This window comes from Ictalurus furcatus, chromosome 3, assembly GCF_023375685.1.
Source record: "Ictalurus furcatus strain D&B chromosome 3, Billie_1.0, whole genome shotgun sequence".
Classification (NCBI taxonomy): Eukaryota; Metazoa; Chordata; class Actinopteri; order Siluriformes; family Ictaluridae; genus Ictalurus; species Ictalurus furcatus.
This window is the reverse complement of record NC_071257.1, coordinates 1368266-1384205: the sequence shown is the minus strand read 5'-3', so window position 1 is coordinate 1384205 and position 15940 is coordinate 1368266. Positions and strand designations below refer to the sequence as shown.

At 44.4% G+C, this 15940-nt stretch overlaps 1 protein-coding gene across 1 annotated transcript in view; it reads left to right on the top strand.

The window, feature by feature from the left end:
* kcnh5b (potassium voltage-gated channel, subfamily H (eag-related), member 5b) overlaps window positions 1-15940 on the top strand; it is a 41995-nt gene that overhangs the window by 12044 nt on the left and 14011 nt on the right. The window contains exons 6-10 of the mRNA XM_053620293.1: window positions 1036-1428; window positions 5967-6396; window positions 11206-11405; window positions 11617-11869; window positions 15694-15890. Coding sequence (XP_053476268.1) covers window positions 1036-1428; window positions 5967-6396; window positions 11206-11405; window positions 11617-11869; window positions 15694-15890 — 1473 coding nt within the window. The remainder of the gene's footprint in view (window positions 1-1035; window positions 1429-5966; window positions 6397-11205; window positions 11406-11616; window positions 11870-15693; window positions 15891-15940) is intronic.

The window sequence follows — 15940 nt, the reverse complement described above, 5'->3', positions numbered from 1 at the left end:
GTAACAAAAAAAAAAACCCCGCCTCTAGTCTTCACAGGCTGCTCGCGAACAGCGTGTACAGCGCGAACAGCATTTGTTGTTGTTGTAGTATCCGAAGCACGAGCTGTAAAGACACAGCCCTCTTCTGGAAAGGGGGCGGGGAGCAGCTCATTTGCATTTATTTAAAGAGACACACACGGAAACAGCGTGTTTGTTTTTTTCTTTCAACCAAAAAAGGGGCATTTACAGCATGGTATAATAAATGATCCGTGGGGTATTTTGAGCTGAAACGTCACAGACACGTTCTGGGGACACCTGAGACTTCTATTACATCTTATAAAAAAAAAAGGGGCATAATAGGTCCTCTTTATCTTATTCCAAATAGGGAATATGATGCTCTCCTCCTGTAATGATGCATGGGCAGCAGTTCAGAGGAAGCTTGTGTTTGCACTTAGAAGAAAATAATCAACTTTCTTATTCATGCGACGAGAACTACTGACATACGTACATACAGACAAGACAGCATAGTCTTACACCCTTGCACACAAGCAAAGTTACAAAGGACAAAGATGTAACACAACCACAGACATTCAAAGACATACACACAAGGACATTACTGTAACCGTATCGCACGCCTTCCCCAGCTCGCAGTTTGCCTACACCATCTCCATCTCCTGAGCCTCGCTGGCAGATAGTGTCGTTAATAATTTACACTTTGTCTTCTCCGTCCCTCTCCGTCCCAAAAAAGGATGGGCTGGATTTGAATTCTTGTTTGATGTGTGTGGGTTGTGTCAGCTCTGGGTGTTATCTTTCAGACCCTTTTAATGAGGGTCTAATGAGGGAGGGTGATTTGAGGTTTAGTGCTTATTATCTTGTTGTAACGTTTTTTTTTTTTTATCTCTTATTAATGGAGATTAGCTTCACAAATCCTTTGGCGTGTTACAATGGTTTGATGCTCACACTGCATCTCTGTCCATAACACATGCTTCTCCTACGCTCCATCTGTTCAGTTAATAATTTGTGTGCATTTGTGTTAAGAATCCTCTCTGCTCTCAGGTGCTTCAGCTCGGTTCAGAAATCCTGCCGCAGTACAAGCAGGAAGCTCCCAAGACACCTCCTCACATCATCCTCCACTACTGCACCTTCAAGACCACGTGGGACTGGGTGATCCTCATCCTCACCTTCTACACGGCCATCATGGTGCCCTACAACGTCTCCTTCAAGACCAAGCAGAACAACATCACCTGGCTGGTGCTGGACAGCGTCGTGGACGTCATCTTCCTGGTGGACATCGTGCTCAACTTCCACACCACGTTCGTCGGGCCCGGAGGCGAGGTCATCTCCGATCCCAAGCTGATCCGGATGAATTATCTCAAGACCTGGTTTGTGATAGACCTGCTCTCCTGCTTGCCGTATGACATCATCAACGCTTTCGAGAACGTGGACGAGGTCAGTATTAGTAGGTTTGCCCCAGCAGGGTCTCTTAAATCGACAGAATCTCAAGATTGCGAGAGAGCGTGATAGTCAGACTAAGGCTGACGAGCTGTGCCTGTTTGCAAATCGACCCGTCCATCCAGTTGGTCCAGTAATTTGGTGTGTCGTTCCTTTAAAGTGACGTCTTGCTGTGAAATGATCTTCTCAAAAACACAAAGATGATAAGGTCATCCCTGTTGTGAGGCTGCCGGTCCTCTCAGACCGGCTTTTCAAACGGAATAGAAGCGTCAGGATCTGCACCACTCTGGAGTGATGGGTGTTTTGAGATTAATGCAGAGAGAGGAAAACAGAGCCACGCCGATGCCCTGAATTAATAAGATCCCAAGTAACGCATGATAATTTGCTTCCTTCCTGTTTGAAGTATATTTTAAGGGTCTTTCTAGCATAAGAATTGGTAACAAGAAGGAAGGATTAGCCTTGTTGGTGGCAAACCAGCCCGTTCGGCTCCAACAACCGTACCACTGTCGAAGTCACTAAAATAACTGAGATCCAACCCCCCCCACCCCACCACCACCCCCCCCCAGCACCGTTCTGATTGTTGATGTGAACATTAACTGAAGCGTCTCGACCTGTATCTGCATGATTTCATGCTGCCACATCATTGGCTGACTGGATAATTGCACGAATTAGCCAGTGTACAGGTGTTCCTGTGAGTGTATGTTTCTTTTAGACGCACACCGAAATGTTGATAATTCACGGATTTTTATGAGAGGTGGACTAACAGCGGAGAGTTGCAGACAGACTTCGTTAAGGTTTTCTAAAGCATCTCGAATATATTAGCGTTCAGAGCATAACGGCTATTCAAGAGCCCCGTGGACGAGCAGAGAATCACCTTTGAGGACTAAAGCACCAGTCTGGTAGCTTTGATTTACTGATATTCGGTAGCTCAACGATCTGGGTGACTGAAATCCCTCACACAAGACCCTCAGAGCCGGAGCGCTTTCAGCCCACATCTCTCCCCTTAACGAGCTCAGCTTCCACTGATTGTGACATTTCTGTAGCTGTAGGTGAGCACTCCTGGGGTGTCGCGTTAGCCGTAGCGCTCGTTAGCTAAAGTCTTACTGCGGAAGGTAAGTGCAGAAGTTAACGCAACCTTATGACGAAATGTTCCTTCATTATCACAAGTATAACAAAATGGTAATTAGGTTTGCTTCAAAATGACGCATTTTTACTACGAATAATACCGAAAATGTTGGTTTTTTCATCATCAAGGTTCATGTCCTAAGCTCTTAGGAATTCTTAAAAATAATAATAATAATAAAAAAAACGATTAGGCCCTCTGCTCTTCTTCTAAATTCTCTATTTGTTTATTTTTTAATCAAATGTAAAGTGGAAGTGCGAAAGTTTGCACACCCTTAGGACACGCAGATTTATAGCAGAAAGACATTTATGTATTGGATTTTAACAAATATGGTTAAATAGTGTGTTTTACGATATTAACGGTGAAGAAAATCCAATTACGTCAATTAAAAGTTTGCGCCTCTCTCTAAAATATATATATAATATAGATAAATTGCAAAATCGCATACAGAATCGCACTTTTTTTTTCTTTTGTTTTTTTTTTTTTTTTTTTACCGCAATTCCTTCGGAAGAGTTCTGACTTTGTTTTTGTGTATGAAATGACAGTTAGAGAGCCAGAAACGTTTGCCGTTCAAAAACATCACTTGAAGTTTAGATCATAAACAACTAATAGATAATCAGCAAGTCACTTTCTAACCGAGGGACGTTTGAGTTTAGTCCAGCTCTATAAACCGTGAGTTCGTATCGGAGGAACAGGGAAAGTGTGCGGAAAAAACACACTGTTTAACTCCCAAAGCAAAACCCTGTAATGTTTACTCTCATGTAAGATCACACGATCACAGTAAGAAACTCTTTTTTTTTTTTTTTTCTTTTCTATTTCCCCCCCGCAGGCTTCCCATTTTGCCTTACAAAGTTGGAAGGGAATGTATTTAATCCCTAAAGGTGTAACACGAGCATTATTATTCATATTATATAATAAAATCCGTAGCGCTTCTTCTTCGCAGCTGTGATAAGCTTAGTTGTGTCACTGTATTATATTGGAACTGGTTTTAATCATTTTACTGTATAGCGTGAGAGGGAAAAAAAATGATCAGGACGTCAAATATCACAATAGCGGTGGCAGGAAGGGCTTCGGGTTCATCGGAGTCAAAGTGAACTTCGAACAACATCAGCTCAGACATTTTAGACCCCCCCCTTAATGTAAACGAAGTCTCGCTCTCGACGTAAATCAAGGATAACAGTTGAAGTGATGACTTTCCTCACTTTTCTCGCATTATTGGTGTCGTTACAGCTGTGACCACTCAAATGGTGGGGTGCTACCACATATTATCTACATATTACCGAGACCTAAGATAATGAAGCGTTTTTAGGGGATGAGTCTAGGAGTGGAATCGTCTGTAGATTCTTATAATAGTGAAGGCAGTTGTGAAATTTCCGAAAGGCCAAAGGCTAAGCGCTACATTACTGCTAAATCAACAGGGGTCAAGGTTAACGTGGCAGTGACTGGAAGGTTGAATTCAAACCCCAGACAGTCGCCGCTGTTAAGCCCAAGACCTTTAACCCTCGAATGGAGCTTCACGTGGGTTTGGTATTTTCACCTCACTTGCACCGAATTTAAATATTTCTTCATCATATGATTAAGTCAGATCTGTTGGATAAGAGGCTGTTGAGTAAAATCAGCATCCTTTTAATGCAACTTAAATACCGCTCAGATGTGGCGTATTCGTGTATTTGTTCCCGGGAGTACGTCTGAGAGACATTTTAGTCGTCTATCTCCCAAAGACGCTCCTTAGCTCCTTGATTAATGGAATTATTTCATCCGCACAAAGCTAAGCTATAAATCTCACCGATCTTGTTGTCAGCGTAATGAGCCGTGTGGCTTCCAGCAGCCGAAAAATAAATGAAGAAAGAAAGAAAACAAACGTTTCTAGAAACGTACAAACGGTATATAAAACGATGACGTTTGGAGCAGTAAACTGGGGGCGTTTTAAATAGTTTGTATCGCGCCACTGTTTTTCCTTTCAGTCACATTGCTCGACTCTCTACTTTCCCTGGACTACAGCGTAAGTGGTGTGAAGAGGTCGAGTCACTGGTACCACCGTAAGCTACGGTACGTTGATTATTTTCCTCCGACCGCACGCCCCGAAGTGTTTAATTCCGCTTCTGACACCGCAGTTTGCCGACGATGACCATTTCCGATTTATTAAACAACGGCACGTCATACTTTTTCTCCGTTTATAGTTACATTCAGCGTTCGTGAAGCAAGTTAGTCCCTGCTATCACTTATAGCAGCTATAAACGCTTTTTATTCTCTCTCTCTCTCTCTCTCGATGTTAATAGACAAAAAAGTGCGTCTTTTCACGTTTCCGAGAAAGCGTAAACTCCTCGGTCCGGGAGACGTTACTATAGAAACGATAACGTACCGTATTAGAACGAGCGCGCGGTCAGAGCGCTACTGTCAGAGCTGCTGTTATAGAAAATGAATCAACACCTTAGACATTGTTTTCTGCTTCATCTACAGGTCTGTTTGGATAAAAACAGAAAAGTAACTCGAATAAATGTCATCGTTCACGTGTAGGAGGCCGTTAGGAAATAAAACATGCAACTCCTGGCTTTATTTCGTATAATTACGGTTCTTCAATCCTCAGTTCAGTAAATGCTTTTAAAAAACGCGCAGCTATTAAAGTGCTTCTTAAAGGGATGATTGCAATCAGATGCAATTTACCAGGCAGAATGAACAGCAGAGTGATAGCACGCGTCCGTAGCGCTTCGTCTGCTTGTCGATCAGTTTGTAAAACCGCGCGCGTCAGCGTCTCCCGAGTTCTCCGTGATGATCCGGCGTGCTAAAAGTGCTCAGAACAGCCTCCATGCTGCGTTTTATGAAATGTTTCGAAACTCCCTGCGCTCTCTGGATGTCCCGTATCACGTTAGATTATTATTTTATTACAAATAATCAATAAACAGTAGGCACAGAAATGATTTCCCAGGAGTGAGGAGGGATCACGGAGGAAATATGCGGCGTTTAAAATCTGTTCTGTTTCAGACGCACGAGCAATTTTATTTCAAGTTGTTACAAAACGACCCAGACGTTTGTTTTTACTAGTTGTGAGGCGCAAACTTTTGAAGTGACATTTTTAATGACGATTTACACGTGTCTTAAAAGGTATTCTCGACCCATTTTTGTGACTTGTGATGATACCTAACACAGATATGTCTTGCTGCGGTAGACTGTTTTTCTACATTTTGTCCCGAGGGCGCGCAAACTTTTGCACTTCCGCTTTACGTTCCGATTAAAATCGAGAAATCGATTCACTCCTCGGTGGAATCGGACGGCGTGGGGCTCGATCCGTTGGCCGCGAAACCACATTTTGTCGGTTAGGTATCCGTTCAGATTACAGCTGCGTCCGTTTGGAGCGATCGGAAATAAACGAGTCGAGGATAATGATCAGTTCCTCCTTCATCCTCTCTTCCAGGGCATCAGCAGTTTGTTCAGCTCTCTGAAGGTGGTGCGTCTGCTGCGTTTGGGACGCGTGGCGCGAAAGCTGGACCACTATCTGGAATACGGCGCGGCCGTGCTGGTCCTGCTGGTGTGCGTGTTCGGATTGGTGGCCCACTGGCTGGCCTGTATCTGGTACAGCATTGGAGATTACGAGGTCATTGACAAGCTCAGTAACACCATCAAGACGGACAGCTGGCTCTACCAGTTAGCCACGACCACCGGCTCTCCGTACCGCTACAACACCAGCGGCTCTGGCCAATTGGAAGGCGGCCCTGGTAAACACACGCTCTACATTACGTCCCTGTATTTCACCATGACGAGTCTGACAACCATCGGATTCGGGAACATCGCTCCCACCACCGACGCCGAGAAGATCTTCTCTGTGGCCATGATGATGGGCGGATGTGAGTGTGCATCTCGGGTTACTTCCTCCACTATACATATTCCTACAGTATATAGAAGGAATAAAACGCTCCAGGTCGCGTCGCGCTGTTATAGGAACCTCAGGGTGGTGTGATGAAGCGGAGTCACTCTTAGCAGATAATGAATCAACACGTTCTGACCAACCAGAACCGAGAGTTCAGCAGCGCTGTGGTTTAAATATTTAACACCGAGACATTTCTCTTAGTCTTTTCCTTCCTCTGCGATGAGGCATCGAGGTGTCTTTTCATTCTCAGATCAGATCGATCTACTCTCTTCCAGCACCCGTTTCTTTCTATTTTTCTCTCAGACACACCCACAAAACATCAGGTTCCACGGCTCCGGTCGATCGGACGCTTAATTCAATCAGTGGCTGATAGCGGAGAACGGGACGGTGCGCTGAGTAAGCGAATATCAGCCCGCTTACATTACCGAGCCATTTGTAAAGCCGGGCGTTTCTCGGCCGCAGCCTCGCATCGAGCTGCAGCCATTTTTAGCCGGAGTTTATTCGATTTTGTAACACGCTGCAGGCGTAGGCTGCATGATGCAAGTTTATTCACACAGTATTAGATTTTGAGGATGAAGTCTGTAATAAAATATCTGCATGTCTGCCCTACGATTAAAACTCTTGTATCCGGACAGATATGCACGTTCGGCACGTTTTCTTTTCCCTGCGTCGAATGCAGAAATGTAAGATGGGTTTGTTTGTTTGTTTGTTTAGGAAATTTGCATACATTTACATAAAAACGCATTGATACCGTGATGTAAACAGGTATAAATTCTCACTCATATTGGTCTATATATATATAAATATATATATATATATACACACACACACACACACACAGAGTAATTCATACTATACTTAAGTAAACACAGTTTCATGTATTCACTCTATTCTAATTTGAACAAAAGAGGTCAATGTGATCAGATATCGTTCCATTTCATACCAATAGTTGTAAGGAAAGATGTAAACTCCACCCCTAACCTTTGTAACTTATATATAAATGGCTATCCTTAAAAACAGACATGAAGATGTCATTTAAATAAGAATAGTTTACGTAATTAGTATTGCACAAAGTCGATTATTTATTGAAGATTAGTCCACGACCTTCTGACCAATCAGGTTGAAGATTTCAGCAGCACCGTGGTATAACAACTACAATCGTAATGAAATCCCTTCCAGTCTCAGCTCTGTGTTCCCCACCGTATCAACACCTCACGTCATGATTATGACGTGTCTTTGATTTCTGTGGTGTCTTGTTTTGTTTTGTTCATTTTATTAACTTCAAGAAAGAGAAAAAAGAGAGGCTGGTGAGGGGAAAGACTGATGATAGCTGCTATAGCATAAGTGGGGACTATAGTGGAGTGATGTGTCAATATAAATATAAAAAGAACCGTGAAGCACGCACACTAGGAGGTTTCATAGATCTCCAGTCCAGGTTCCGCACTGTTAATGCTGGGAATGAGAAGCAGGAATGGAGCCTCCATCTGTCTGATCACTTGAACTCTCTTCTCTTAGCCTCTTTAGTGGAAAGGCAGATAAGGAGGATATAAATGAGGTCTGCGCTGCTGCGGACCGGATCGCTTCCGAATGCACGAAGCTGTACGGCGATTTCAAGCATCTTTAAGCGACGGAGTACAAATTGCTGTCGCTATCGTACCCCTGCAGCTGTGCGTTGTTTGTCAGGACGGCGACGAGGTCCTTTTAGGCCTCATTATCAGCTGATCCTGTTTACACAAATTCTCTACAGAGTGACTCTGTGTCCTCCTAATGGCTTTCCCGCTCATCATTTCTTCTCAACAAGCACGGTCTGTCATTAACGGCACGCTAAAACCTCCACCGAACACTGAAACGACGTTCCTGCACACACACACACACACACACACACACACACACAGCGTACTGATTATTAACCCGTCAGCACACACAGTGCTCTCTCTGACTCCAGGGACTATTTTGTCACTACTGAAAAGTGATTGTGATGAATAGACCAACTCTCACTCGTGTGCTCTTTTGATAAGTTTTTGGTTTATTTTAATACAACAACAAATACAAAAAGCAGAAGCCAGACTCTTTAAGAATGTATCGCACTGCTTTGGGCTCCGTTTACTCGTTTCTATATACACTGCAAATACAATAATTGTACTTGTTATTTGGCTGAGTGCAAAAGACTGCATACCCTTAGGATCGACGAGACATCGAGCGTGTTTCTTTCATCGCCACAAGTAACAAAATAGTTTAAAAATGCTCTGTTTAATTCTGAATGTATCTCTGAATATTTTATTGGTGCCTACAGCCTCTTTTGTTTCTTCTGAGAAGCTTCGACATCGTCTCAGTCGCACTATTCTTCTTCCACCTTCCGACTAACTACGTCCCGGATAATTATCTCTCATTTAGAACTGGAATCCTTCCTTCATTGGGACTGACAGACACAGACGCCACGCCTCCTTCATTGGGATCGACAGACACAGAGGCCATGCCTCCTTCATTGGGATCGACAGACACAGAGGCCACGCCTCCTTTATTGGGATCGACAGACACAGAGGCCACGCTTCCTTCATTGGGACTGACAGACACAGAGGCCACGCCTCCTTCATTGGGACTGACAGACACAGAGGCCACGCCTCCTTCATTGGGATTGAAAGACACAGAGGCCACGCCTCCTTCATTGGGACTGAATGACACAGAGGCCACGCCTCCTTCATTGGGACCGACAGACACAGAGGCCACGCCTCCTTCATTGGGACTGACAGACACAGAGGCCACGCTTCCTTCATTGGGACTGACAGACACAGAGGCCACGCCTCCTTCATTGGGATTGAAAGACACAGAGGCCACGCTTCCTTCATTGGGACTGAATGACACAGAGGCCACGCCTCCTTCATTGGGACCGACAGACACAGAGGCCATGCCTCCGTCATTGGGACTGACAGACACAGAGGCCACACCTCCTTCATTGGGATTGAAAGACACAGAGGCCATGCCTCCTTCATTGGGACTGACAGACACAGAGGCCATGCCTCCTTCACTGGGACTGACAGACACAGAGGCCACGCCTCCTTCACTGGGACTGACAGACACAGAGGCCACGCCTCCTTCATTGGGACTGACAGACACAGAGGCCACGCCTCCTTCACTGGGAATAACAGAAACAGAGGCCACGCCTCCTTTACTGGGACTAACAGAAACGGAGGCCACGCCTCCTTCTCTGGGACTAACGGAATCAGAGGCCACACCTCTTTCACCGGGACTAACAGAAATAAAGGCCACACCCACTCCACATGATTTTAGGGTCTTAAAAACCCTGAACATCCAACAGGTGGCTTTAAAAGTGCACTGATTTGCACACAGCTCCATGTTGTCAGTGTGTTTGTGTGTCTCTGGAGGGTGAACGGGTCTGTTAGTGAGGAAATAAGTTCCAGATTTGGGCCTAATGACACAAAACAACAGCAACAACAACAAAATGGTCCGACATGCTGTAGGACATGAGTGCAGTTATTGCGGTTTATTGATCTCCAGTAGAGCTTCACATGTTCTTGTCACCGGTGTGCTTTGATGATCAAACATTCTGTTTTCTTTTCATTAGACAACATGGCAGTAATCATATTTTAGTGTCGTGCGTAGTGTGAGACATCGTCATGTGCGAGTCAGTCTCATAGCAGTGTGCGGACATGTTTATGATGCTTGATTTTGAAGCGCGGTGATATTATTTTTGTCCTGTACAGAAGCCGAAGTACCTCATTTTACTTCACTGGTGTACGTCAAGAGGGTGCGCAACAGTAGGACATGGGGGAAAATGCACACATGCAGCTATTTTACAATACCGGAATGTAAGATTTAAGGCAAAATCAACAGAAAAATAGTTTAAAAAGGTCGTGAAGACAGTTTTCAAAGCAAACGGTGGACATATTAGAGGGTTTTACCAGTGACACCGCTTCATCACACCGACCTGCCACGGATTATTTTCCTACAACTGCACATCCTGAAGTGTTTCATTCCTTTTATACCGCAACAGTTTTCCCAGGCTAACGCTTTTACAATCATTAACCGACCACACGTCGCAGTTTGTATCCGTTTCACCGTGATCGAGAGCACAGAGAAGCTTACCGAGATTCCTGCAGACCATTCTGCGAAACACAAAGTACATCTTAACCGGAGAATACAACAACACTGGGGCATAAATACGTTCATTGCCTTGCAGAGACACGATAGAACCTTTGTTTAATGGGTCCTAATGTGAGGATTAACGAGGAGCAGTTGTGAATAATGATCCCGAGGAGTCTGATAACTGAATCACTCCGCTCTCTCTTTTCTTTTCTAGTGTGCTTTTTTTTATTTATTTTTTTTAAATTTTAAATCACTTCTTTCTTCCGTCTTAATTTGTCTCGAGTGGCGCTGGAGTGTTTGCAGAACTATTTCAGGTAAGGTTGCCATGGTGAAGTGGAGCGTGATGATGATGATGATGATGATGATGATTAATGCGAGGCAGTAAAGTTTCCCGTGGAGACGAAGTTTTCAGAAAGCTTTCCGCACAAGTCACATCTTCACGTTTTATTTTCCCAGAAGGACGTCTCAGGAAGCACGCGTGGAAGCTTTTTGTGAGGGTTGGAATGTTAACGCTGTAAACGTTTTACCTCGTATCATTCAAGATGTCCTGTTTGTTTGGGGTTTTTTTTTTTAAATTTTAAATCCACCCTCTTCTTCAGAGGACTTCGGTATCAATATATGAGAAGAGATTTTTTTTTTTTTTTTGGCTTCATTAAAGTCTTAAAATTCATCTGTCCTTCAGCTCTTCTCTACGCCACGATCTTCGGAAACGTGACCACCATCTTCCAGCAGATGTACGCCAACACCAACCGCTACCACGAGATGCTGAACAACGTGAGGGACTTCCTGAAACTTTACCAGGTCCCCAAAGGCCTGAGCGAGCGGGTGATGGACTACATCGTCTCCACGTGGTCCATGACCAAAGGCATAGACACCGAGAAGGTGAGACGCGGGGGCTGAGGGATGAAATTAAAGCCATTAAACATAGACTTCAGAGCTGTCGAGGTTCTGCAGATTGTGGAAGGTCTCCGTTGTGTGAATAAACGTGTGGTAATGATATTCTCCAGAAACTTTTCATAGTTCTAAAATGTTGTAGCCTAGTGAGAAATAACTTCTCTCAGCGGTGTTAGCAGACCTGTCCACACGTCCACAGGTGCTGTCCATCTGCCCCAAGGACATGCGGGCGGACATCTGCGTCCACCTGAACAGGAAGGTGTTTAACGAGCACCCCGCGTTCCGATTGGCCAGCGACGGATGCCTGCGCTCGTTAGCCGTGGAGTTCCAGACCATCCATTCGGCTCCCGGTGACCTCATATTCCACGCCGGGGAGAGCGTCGACACGCTGTGCTTCGTAGTGTCCGGGTCACTGGAGGTCATCCAGGACGACGAGGTCATCGCCATACTAGGTGAGTACGCCTCTGGTCGGTCTGAAAAGAGAACGAGAGAAAGTCGCAGGATTCTTAATGGATTTTATTTCTGGACTTTCTTTCCCCCCAACCGTTAATGTCGCATTGATTGCATTTCCATTTGATAGTTCTCTTCCCCGTTAAAGGCGACCCCACTTCCAATCAGAAACCTCATTGAAACCGACACCGTAAGCGTTAACTCGAGTCGTCATGGGGACGGAGTCGTATAGAGCGTTAATCACTTCCCACGGGAGGCCCGGGGCCTCAGGAGGAGGCAGGAGAGACAATAACTCCTGCCGTGATGATGGAGAGAACAGCAGAACGGCTCTGCGGGGAGCGTCACAGCAGGGGCTGAAATGGCAAGAAGTCTGCTCGCTTGTCTCGGCCGCTTATATTCAGTTATGTCTCATCAACACCTGCCACGTCTCAGCGGTTTCGCCACCCGGCTGCTTGTGTCTGGGTTACTTTTCGACATTTAACTACAGCCATTGCTGATTTGCATCCATCCATCCATCCATCATATATTCACCATCCATCCATCCATCCGTTTATCCATCCATCCATCCATGCATCATATATTCACCATCCATCCATCCATCCGTTTATCCATCCATCCATCCATCCATCATATATTCACCATCCATCCATCCATCATATATTCACCATCCATCCATCCATCCATTTATCCATCCATCCATCATATATTCACCATCCATCCATCCATCCGTTTATCCATCCATCCATCCATGCATCATATATTCACCATCCATTCATGCATCATATATTCACCATCCATCCATCCATCCGTTTATCCATCCATCCATCCATGCATCATATATTCACCATCCATCCATCCATCATATATTCACCATCCATCCATCCATCCGTTTATCCATCCATCCATCCATGCATCATATATTCACCATCCATCCATCCATCATATATTCACCATCCATCCATCCATCCGTTTATCCATCCATCCATCCATGCATCATATATTCACCATCCATCCATCCATCATATATTCACCATCCATCCATCCATCCGTTTATCCATCCATCCATCCATGCATCATATATTCACCATCCATCCATCCATCATATATTCACCATCCATCCATCCATCATATATTCACCATCCATCCATCCATCCGTTTATCCATCCATCCATCATATATTCACCATCCATCCATCCATCCATCCGTTTATCCATCCATCCATCCATGCATCATATATTCACCATCCATCCATCCATCATATATTCACCATCCATCCATCCATCCGTTTATCCATCCATCCATCATATATTCACCATCCATCCATCCATCCATCCGTTTATCCATCCATCCATCCATGCATCATATATTCACCATCCATCCATCCATCCGTTTATCCATCCATCCATCATATATTCACCATCCATCCATCCATCCGTTTATCCATCCATCCATCCATGCATCATATATTCACCATCCATCCATCCATCCATTTATCCATCCATCCATCCATCCATCATATATTCACCATCCATCCATCCATCCGTTTATCCATCCATCCATCATATATTCACCATCCATCCATCCATCCATTTATCCATCCATCCATCCATCCATCATATATTCACCATCCATCCATCCATCATATATTCACCATCCATCCATCCATCCATTTATCCATCCATCCATCCATCCATCCATCATATATTCACCATCCATCCATCCATCATATATTCACCATCCATCCATCATATATTCACCATCCATCCATCCATCCATCATATATTCACCATCCGTCCATCCATCCATCCATTTATCCATCCATCCATCCATCCATCATATATTCACCATCCATCCATCCATCATATATTCACCATCCATTCATCCATCATATATTCACCATCCATCCATCATATATTCACCATCCATCCATCATATATTCACCATCCATCCATCATATATTCACCATCCATCCATCCATCCATCATATATTCACCATCCATCCATCATATATTCACCATCCGTCCATCCATCCATCCATTTATCCATCCATCATATATTCACCATCCATCCATTACATATCCACCAACCATCCATCCATCCATCCATCCATCATATATATGATATATGATGAATATATGACACCATGGGGCGGCTGTGGATCAGGTGGTAGCGCGGGTTGTCCACTAATCGTAGGGTCGGCGGTTCGGTTCCCGGCCCACGTGACTCCACGTGCCGAAGTGTCCTTTGGCAAGACACTGAACCCCAATCTGCTCCCGATGGCAAGTTATCGCCTTGCATGGCAGCTCTGCTACCACTGGTGTGTGAGTGAATGGGTGAATGAGACACAGTGTAAAGCGCTTTGGATAAAAGCACTATATAAGTGCGCCATTTACCATCCATCCATTTATCCATCCATCATATATTCACCATCCATCCATCCGATCATACATTCACTGTCCAACAAAAAGATCGAGCAGACTGTTTAAACTCTTGGCCACACTGAAATCAGTGTACTACTGCTCTAAATAGTACACAAGTACAGATACTGATACTGGAACTTTTTTCAGTACTTTTATAGTACACATACTATTTGTCAAAGTAGTGTTCAGTTTATGGAATTTAGGCTTTGTCTTATTTCCGTTTTCCTTCTTTTTGATATGAACTCGAGTGATGACCAGATGTTTTTGCATGATATCACATGACCATTCTTCCGTTTGTACTTTTAGCCGAGAACCGGTCCGTACCGAAGTGAAATAACGTCTAATTCTTCACTGTAAAGTGCCACGTTGTGATTTCAGACACGCAGTGTGTTGCAGTCGTCTCATTAGTGAACGCGTTGGGGCGTACTGTACAGTATGCTTTGTTAATAATAAGATTCCTTATGAAACACACGCCTTGTGTGCTCGTTGTCCTGGCTAATTTGTATTTAATTGGCCTCGCGTGCTCTGCCACTTACTGACAAATTTGTTAATTGGAACAAGGTGAAGCGATCAGCGATGACCTGAGCTTCAGATCAGATCGGGGTTCCTACGTGTGAAAGAGCTCTCATATTAAAATCTCAAACAATTTACCCATCTGCCTACACTTCCATTCTTTTACCCATCCTGTCATCCATCCATCCATTTACCCATCTGTCTAGACATCCATTCTTCTACCTATTCATCTACCCATCTGTGCATCCATCTGTCTATCAGTTGGTTTATTGCTCCATCCATCTATTTACCTATTTGTCAGAGCATCCATTCTTCCTTCCTTCTATCGATCCATCCATCCATCTGTCCTTCAGTCCACTATCTTTCCTTCCATATACCTGTCCATCTGTCTACATGCCTATTTTTCTCCCCATTCTTCCATCCATATATCCACCCATCGATCCACCCATCCATCTATTCCTCCATACATCTGTCCAGCTACCCAACTGTCTACACTCCCATCCATTCATCCATCCATCCATTCATCCATCCATCCATCCATCCATCCATTCATCCATCCATGCACACACCTATCCATCTTCCATTTGTCTACATGTTCATTCTTCTGCCCTTTCTTCCATCCATCCACCTATCCGTTTACCCATTCGTCTATCCATTCATCAATCCATCCATCCATCCTTCCATTCATCTGTCCACTCATTCATTCACCAAAAAAACCCTCTAACCTTTCTTTCTTTTTTTCTTTCTTTCTTTCTTTCTATCTTTCTTTCAAAAATTGATCTTGTAAAGATTTGAATTCAAGAGTTTGTCACTCACACAGAAATTCTTGCCCTTGTCTGAGTGCCCTTCTCTCTTTCTTTCTCTCTCTCTCTCTCTCTCTCTCTCTCTCTCAGGTAAAGGTGACGTGTTCGGCGACGTGTTCTGGAAGGAGACGACGCTGGCTCACTCGTGCGCTAACGTCAGAGCGCTAACCTACTGCGATTTGCACATCATTCACAGGGACGCTCTGCTCAAAGTGCTCGACTTCTACACGGCGTTCGCCAACTCCTTCTCCCGCAATCTCATCCTCACCTGCAACCTGCGCAAACGGGTACAGCACACACACACGCACACACACACACACACACTTTCGCATCATCT